Here is an 8,466-nt window from a genome sequence, read left to right on the forward strand (position 1 = left end):
GTGGGATCTTAGTTCCCCAAGCAGGGATGGAACCCGGGCCCTCAGCAGTGGAAGCGTGGAGTCCTAACCACTAGACCACCAGGGAATTCCCTAAATTTAAATTTTAATGACTGATTTAAACATACCAATCAAAGGGGGTTCTATCAGAGATTCTTTATCCTAGCCGAGTGGTTCTTAAGTTCAGGGTGTGCATCAGAATTACCTGGAGGGCTTGTGAAAACAGGTTGCTGGCCCCCTACCATGGAGTTTCTGATTGGGTAGATGAGAGCCTGAGAACTGGCATGTCTAACAAATTTCCAGATGATGCTGAGGCTGCTGGCCTAGGGACCACACTTGCAGAACCACTGTCCAGGTCCTGCTACACAAAGTGTGGTTCCCAAACCAGCAACATGGGTATCGCCTGGGAGTTGTTAGCAATGAAGAATCTTGGACCCCACTGAACCAGAATCTGCTGTTTAACCAGATCCCCAGGGGATTCCTATACACATTAAGGATTGGGACACTCCAAGGCAGTGCTTCCCATACTTGCTAGTCAAAGGAATCTCTTGGAGTGTTTAAGATTCAAATTTTTGGGCTGCTTCTCTGGTGACTTGGGTTCAGAAGATGTGGGGGGAATCCGAGGGATCTGATACTAACAAGCCGCTCAGGTGATTATTATGACCAGGTAAGCATGGGAAACTCCTGCTCATTTAGCTTGGTTCTGTGGTCCTTGGATCAGACCAAGCCACAAAGTCAGAGAGAAACCTCTCCCTCCAGGATCATGACGAGGCCGCTGCTTCTCCCCCATAAACAGGAACTTGGGGAAGGTGGCTCCTCGATGGTCTGTGATGCCGTCAGAGGAAACGGGTGGTTGTGAGAACCACAGAGCCTGCAGATGTGAACTGGGAGCCCCAAGGACCCTGTGACAGAGCTTGAAGAGCCCTGGGCCTGCTTCCTGGCCTGGCTGTGCTTGGGAGGGCCAGCCAGTTAGTTGGAGGTCTCTAAGGAGCATGGGGCTCCTGTCCCATCCCAGGGGTACAGACTGCTGACCACAGGCAGATGCCAAGCTCCCCAAAGCAATATCGAGAGCCTCTCCCTGAAGACGCCCAGGCTGAGAGGGTCCCGGGTGACCTAGGACTAAGGACACTGGCAGACGTCCAGAAGGGGCCCCCCAAAGCCCTAACCTCTTCAGCTAAAGCATGCGTCTTAGCCGAGCCCCTGCCCCAAGCCTCTGATGACAGGAAAACAGTAAGTATGCTTGTTTTTTGTTTTCCGATGGCCTTGGGACTGTGAGGAAGGATGGTCCCCTCAAGGCTGGGAGTGGGCTTTACGGTTGGGACAGAGCGTCAGTGGATAAGAGGAGTCTAGATTATAACTGCCGAAGACACGTTCAGCTCTAGAGTCTACAATTCTTCTTAAAAGGGTGATCTTCCTCAGTTGAAAGGGAGGGAGGTCTCCCTTCAGCTCAATCCAAATTTATCACTTACGCCACCACTGAGAAATTATCTGCAGAAAATTATCTTCAGAAAAACACAAAAGACGCAGATCGTAGATCCAGCTCTGCACTAACCAGCTACGAACAGTGAGCACGAGGTTGCTCTCCCTGGGCCCTGGGCCTTGCTTTGAATGGCATTCAACCCCTGCCGACCTCTCAAAGGGTCAAGTACTATGGTCAAAACACCAAATGTGGGCTTCCCTGGTGGCGCAGTGCTTGAAGGTCCGCCTGCCGATGCAGGGGACACGGTTCGTGCCCCGGTCCGGGAGGATCCCACATGCCGCGGAGCGGCTGGGCCCGTGAGCCATGGCCGCGGAGCCTGCGCGTCCGGAGCCTGTGCTCCGCAACGGGAGAGGCCACAGCAGTGAGAGGCCCGCGTACCGCAAAATAAATAAATAAATAAAATAAATTAATTAAAACACCAAATGTTCCACGTGCTGACCGCGGCTGCCTTTAACTCTTTGCTTCCGCCCATGCCTGGGTCCCCTAGAAAGTGCCTACCTAACATGCAGTAAGTTGTTTAAATACTTAGACAATTATGATTAGATTCTTAGAAGTTTGGGCCAGTACCATCTCCCCCTTGTAGGTCTGCCCACCCACGGTCTTCATTTTGCCCCTAGAAGGCCTCCTGACGACGGGACCAGGTGAAGGGAGCTGGCAGAGTGCTGGGGGCTCTGCCGGCCTGAGTGAGTGCAGGGTTCTGCCTCTCGGGCCCAGCCCCCCACACCACCTGCGTCGGGGAGAAGTCTCTGGGTTCAGTGTGGTTGGTGACTGTCTTGCTGAAGCAGGGGAAAGGAGACTAACCTCTACTGAGCACACACTCCGTGCCAGGCCCCTCAGCTTCTTCTCATAACCCCATGGAGTCAGTATTATCCCAGATTCACCAGTGAGACTCAGAGAAGTTACACGCTTTGCCTGAGGTCACACAGCTCGAGCTTGGTTGGTCTGAATCACTTGTGCTCCCCAGGAATGATCTCTCCCAGGGCTTTTCTGGACCCCTGTCTGCATAGTTAAGCACAGAGCATGTGCCCCATACCCAAGGGGAAAGGACTATTGAAAACCTGGCCTGAAGGGGTGCCTTGGCATTGAGGGAAGCAGAGACCCCAGGAGGCAGCAGCGCCATCTCGGGCTGCCAAGGCTTCAGGATCCCAAAGTCGGAGCAGGAGCCATTCCCTAATGGTGGGCCTGTTTTGTGTTAAAGAGCTCTCCTGTCCCATGAATACGGAACTCCCCCGGGAGGCAGGAGCAAACATGCCATCATCCGCATGTGGATGGCACGAGACTACAGACAGCTGTTCCATTCTCCAGGGCCGGATCCTTGCTCCTCGGACAGGAAGGCCCGTGAGGCCATGGGAGTCACTCCACCATCATGACGGACACCCGTCCTCACCCAGGTGTGGGAAAAGGGTCAAAGGCAAGGATGGAGCCTGCTATGTCCCTAAACTGGTATAATTATGCCTTGTCTCTAACGAAGAGACTGAAAACCGTCTGAAAGAATGAAACCATCTCCCTACAACATCTTAATACGTATAGTGTTTGAAAAAATCGGCATTACCCTGGAAACCTGGGAATTTAAATTATTCTAAGGATAAGACACCTGTCCAAAGAGCTAATAATCACTTCGTCCATTTAGATAATGTGTATCAAGTGTCTTCCGTGGGTGAAAATGCTGAGGAAATGGGCAGAGAGGTCCTTGTTCTCAACAAGCTATAGAATAATGGCTCATTAAACAAGCACCCAAGTATGTGAATAATTAAGACTTGGGTAGAGCACAACAGGGAGCCCTGAGAGGGAGAAAAGGGAAGGTCCCCAGGAATGGCCTCTGGGGAAGTGACACTCGGAGCGTGAAAAAGGAAAAGCAGGCCCTGACCTGGCTCTTCACATGCGTTATCTCTCAGACCCGTATGGTGGGTATCGTTATCCCCATTTTTCAGAGGGGGAAATGGAGGCAAAGAGAGGGAAGTGGTTCGACAACCAATCCTGTAAAGGCTTGCAAGTCATCACTGTGTCATACAGTCTCCCAGGCGTCTTACTTTGCCCTGTGACACCAGTAACAGTGTGCTCAGTGTCACCTTAGCGTGTGAGACATGCCAGCCAGCTCCCAAGCCCCCTCAGATTCCCCTTGCCCACCTAGCCGTGGGTCCTGGTGTGCCTAGAGTGAACTCTGTCCTGTCACTGGCCCCTGCCACCCAGTGGCAGAATGTGATCCCAGGTCAGGCAGTGGTTCTGAGTAGCCATAGGAATGATCAGCTAGGGCTGGGGGATTCGGGGAAAGCTTCCTGGAGAAGGGTGGGATCCAGACAGGCCCGAAGTGGAAAAAGGGTCTTCCAGTAATGGGAGGGGGCTTCACACACGCAAAGGCCCAGGAACAAAGAACGGAGCACGGCTACAGTATAGAAGAGATGGGAGGCAAAGAAAACAGGGTCCGGTTTGCAGAAAGCCTTAACAGTCTGGTGGAGGGGCTGGAACCTGGTCCTGATGGGAGGGATCTCATTTGCTTGTGTCAGCAAGGAGGTCAGCAGGGCTGAGCTGGGGAGGGAGGGTGTCTGGGCACCAGGCTGGGAACCATGGCTCTGTCCCCATCACAGCATCTCTTTCAGATTTCTCTTGGTGATGCACTTCTGAGTGTTCTGCTGAGGAACGATGGGAAGTCAGCCCAGCAGGGGGAAAGCCCTTCCAAGCCCAAGCCTGAGCCCCTGTGTGCAAGGCCAGGGTCCTGAGCCCATGCAAGCAGGTAGGCCGAGGGCCCCGGGGCAGCCAGGCCCTTCCTGAGCAGCCACTCCAGCCTCAAGTATCAATGAGGACCTGCTGTATACCAGGCCTTCCCCATGAACCACACAGCCAGGGTCCCTGCTCTTAGGAAGCTTACATATTAGTGGTCATAACATTAAACCAGATAAACTAGAAAATGTGAGAGTGACCAGAACTAACCAGGAGTGTGTGATGGTCCCCCAGCCATCTCCCATGGCTTCCCTCCTCCTAAACCAGTTTATCCAGAGCCTGAGCTGCAACCCTAATACCAACCCACATCCATAGCTCTCCAAAGCTGCACTGTCCATCACGATAGCCACTAGCCTTATGTACCTATTTCAGTTTAAACTGAAGTTAATTAAAATAAAATTAAATTAAATATTCAGCTCCTCAGTAACACCAGCCATATTTTAAGTGCTCTCCAGCCATTTGAAGCTAGTGGCTACCTTATTGGGCAATAAAATTATAGAACACTTCCATTATCGCAGAAAGTCCTACTGGACAGAAATGCTCTTATCCTGAGAGGTGCTGTGAAATACTTGAAGCAAAATAGAGCTATGATGATTGGAAAAAATGAGTTCATGCAGTGCATGGGCTGAACCTGTAATTGTGGTTTTCTGAGGCAGTCCTGACTAAAAAATACCAGTTTTTAGGACGATTAGACAATCAAAGTATCCTGCAATATCTAGTACTTTGATGTCAGAGCTACAGCCCCAGTTTGTTTCTTGTTCCCTGAAACAGCCCACAAATCCTTTCTCAAGTCACATTCTGATTTGGTTTTGATAATGTATTTGTCAGGGTTCCCCAGAGAGACAGAACCGGTAGAATGTGTGTGTGCGTGTGTGTAAGAGAGAATTTATTTTAAGAAATTGGCTCACGCAGCTGTGGGGTGGCCAGTCTGAAGTCTGCAGGGCAGGCCAGAGGTCTGGAGACCCAGGGAAGAGTTGATGCTGCAGAATTCCACAGTGGAGTCTAGAGGCAGGATTCTCCCTTCCTCAAAGGACCTCAGTCTTTTTCTCTTAAAATCTTCAACTGACTGGATGAGGCCCACTCACACTATGAAGGGTTATCTGCTTTATTCAAAGTCTACTGATTTAAATGTTAATCTCGTCTCAAAAATAGTGTCACAACAACATCTAGACTGGTGTTTGACCAAATATCTAGGTACTGTGGGCTAGCCACGTTGACACATAAAATCAGCCATCAGAGATAACCAGATTACTCTAAACCAAGCAGCACTTCTAGGAGGAAGGACACAGACACACAGTTAAACAGAAGTAGACGACTGCAGAGCCACACTGGATATCTGTGCTTGGCAGGCTGTCCCCCAAACTGAAAAGTCCTCTGCAATGGCTGGGGCTTCCTTTCTGCTCCTCAGCCCCCATCCCCAATATCCACCTTTCTTTTTCTTAAATACTCTTATTTTTTATTATTTTTTTTTCTTTTTGGCCGTGCTGCACAGCACGTGGGATCTTAGTTCTCCAACCCAGGATCGAACCCGCACCCCCGTGTTGGAAGTGTGGAGTCTTAACTACTGGACGGCCAGGGAAGCCCCAATATCCTCCTCCTCTCTTTAACAGCAGCCTCCCCTAGCCCTCTTGGTCATCGATCGGCACCCTGGACCCTGTAGACTCCTGCTGGAGAGGCAGTTGCCTCCTTCTAGCCACACAGTTGTGCACCGAGAGCCTGGGGCCCAGCAGGCCCTGCAGGAAGAGATCTGGAAACCACACAGACCCCCACCTCATTTCCTCTGAATCTAGCCACAGGCAGCGGCCCCGAGGCTGCTCTGAGTCATGCCCAGGATGCTGAGGGGGTGACCCCGGCAGGTGTCCTGGGGCCCTCCTTGCCTGGGGGAACTGAGGGGCACTGTGTTCCCCTCTCTATCAGGGTCTCCAGGGGACGAATGGGCTTCTCTCAGTACTTCTATCCCTGGTCCCAGCAGGAGCATGGATTCTGGGCAACTCCTTTGTCCATCAGCCTTGCATCCATCCAAAATCTACCAAGGCTCTACCCCATGCCAGGCCTTGTGCCAGGACCGGGGGACACAGTAGTGGACAAGACGGACACAGTCCCTGTGTTCAGGGACAGTCAAACCTCAGAGACAGGTGCTAAACCAATAATCAATTACAACTGTGTTAGATTTTGATGACAGTGTTTTAAGGGACTCTGACCAAGAGTGTGTGCTGAGGGGCTCATCAGGGAAGAGACGTTTCATCCAAGGAGTGAAGGATGAAGGTGACTCGGCCACCGGAGGGGACCCATCAGGGGAACAGCATGTGCAGCTCAGTGGCTCCTGGGGTGCAAGGCCAGGGCTTCCAAGGAGCGGGAGGGGCCCTTCTGGCCACCTGGCTCTGTTCTTGTCAGAGGACACCCTCCCCATACTTACTTGCACCGTGTATTTGGGCATCAGGCAGGCATTTCCCTGCACCGAGGGATGGCCAGGCCCTACGTTCTGAGGAGCTCCTGTCTGGGGTCACCACGGGGGTCCCCAAGTGTGTGTCTGGGAGGACATGTAGCAACTGGTCCATTTCCAGAATCACAGTCTCATTCTGCCCATGTCCCAGAGGCCCTCAGCCCGCATAGCGTCCAGCTCTGTGTCTGCCGCACCCGTCCCCTGGGTCCTTGTCTGTCCTCTGCTGTCCTTCCCTCACTTCCTGGGGCCCCAGCTCTGTCTAGAGGGCCTCACAGAGGCCTCTCAGCCTCTGAGGAGCATCTGTGAGGCACATAAATCTTTCTTGCTGACCTCACCGCTTCTCATAGCTTAATGCAGAGACCCCTACTGAGATGGGGTAGGAGGAAGAGAAGGGAGGGCGCTAGGGTGTGGGTGAAGGGCGCTCTGCAGCCCGTGTATTTTCAGGACAGGTAGACCTGGACAGGCATCAGGAGGTCTAGATGGTCGGGGCAGGCTGGTCCCTGAGTTGGGGACGAGGGGATGAGCATTCTGTGCTAAGGGAGCCGCTTGCTGCCTGCTGTCCAACCTCAGAATTGGGCCTCAAGGCCACCACGTGCTGAGGACCAGCCCTGGTGTGATGGGGTGGGGTGTGGCGGCTTGGTGTCCTGTCTCTGTGACTCCCTCTCTGAACGCCAGCCTCCTGGGGAGTCTGGACCTTTCAGAGACGTGCTGCTGCTGTCCAGCCCAGTCCCCCGACCCTAGGCCCGTGGGAGGACAGGGACAGGGTGATGTGGCATAGGAGCTGTGCCCGCCCTCCCCGGCAGACTGCCCCGTGGAGCCTCGGTTGCCTTGCTGTGCAATGGGGCTGAATGGAGGTGACACATTCAGCACCCGTCAGGCCCTGACACAGAGCAGGTGCTCAGGAAGAGGTGGCAGCTGTGTGACCAGGACACTTGCCTGAGACACACATTCCTGCCCTGTCCCAGTGGGCCCTGGGGCTTCACCTCTTCTGAGGGGGCAGCACAGACCTACGCCTGTCGCTCTGGACAGAGGTCACGGGGGAGCCACTCTGCCCACGTGCACGGCACTCCAGAGTTACAAAGCCCGTCCAGGTCAGTGATTTCCTGGGCCCCTCCGGGAGCCCTCCCTCTCCCATGGCCGCCTCCCAGCCCCTCAAAGCTAGTCCATCTGGTGGCCATCTCATCGGTGCCTTTCAGAAGCTGAGCTCAGAGATCCAGGCTGATACGTGCTTAGAGCTGTCGGCTTTAAGTTTGCTGAATCCCTTTATCAGAATCTCCTGTGATGATCTGTATAAAAATGGGATTGTAGCCAGGAGCCTCACTCCTCTTGCCACACCAATCCTTTCCCCGAGGGCCCCCCCACAAGAGATGTCTGGGCACCCCCAGGGCTCTGCAGAGCCCTATGGAAAAGCAAAAGCATCAGATTCCAGGTTGCCATCCCGGGATCCCAGCAGGCATGCCGCCCTAGGGTGCCCGTGGGAGGAGGGATGGTGGGAGCCCAGCCTCCACTGGAACTCATGTCTGGCCAGAGGGTGACCATCTCTGTCCCTCCATCCAGAGAGGAGCAAGGCCAAAGCTGTGGCCTTGGGCAGTTTCCCGGTAGGCGAGCAGGCAGAGCTGTCTCTGAGACTGGGGGAGCCATTGACCATCGTCTCTGAGTAAGTCCCTCTGAGGGCACTGGGTGGGGTGCTCTCTCCTCTCCCCTGATCCCCGAAGATGCATTAGTGGGAGGAGGGGCCCCTTCCAGGAGAAAAGAGCGTGGACTTTTGTGCTGAGCTCACACAGCACTGTAATGGTGGGATTTTAGGCAGCTTGACACACCTGTAGGG

General features: G+C 53.6%; 1 protein-coding gene across 1 annotated transcript in view; it reads left to right on the forward strand.

Annotated features, from left to right (window-relative positions):
• Positions 1–899: 899 nt before the first annotated feature.
• SLA2 (Src like adaptor 2) overlaps positions 900–8,466 on the forward strand; it is a 21,613-nt gene continuing 14,046 nt past the window's right edge. Inside the window, exons 1-3 of the mRNA XM_007447740.1 lie at positions 900–1,227; positions 4,075–4,208; positions 8,196–8,295. Coding sequence (XP_007447802.1) covers positions 4,118–4,208; positions 8,196–8,295 — 191 coding nt within the window. The 5' untranslated portion in view covers positions 900–1,227; positions 4,075–4,117. The remainder of the gene's footprint in view (positions 1,228–4,074; positions 4,209–8,195; positions 8,296–8,466) is intronic.

This window comes from Lipotes vexillifer, unplaced genomic scaffold (genome assembly GCF_000442215.2).
Source record: "Lipotes vexillifer unplaced genomic scaffold, Lipotes_vexillifer_v1.1 scaffold397, whole genome shotgun sequence".
NCBI classification, from domain to species: Eukaryota; Metazoa; Chordata; class Mammalia; order Artiodactyla; family Lipotidae; genus Lipotes; species Lipotes vexillifer.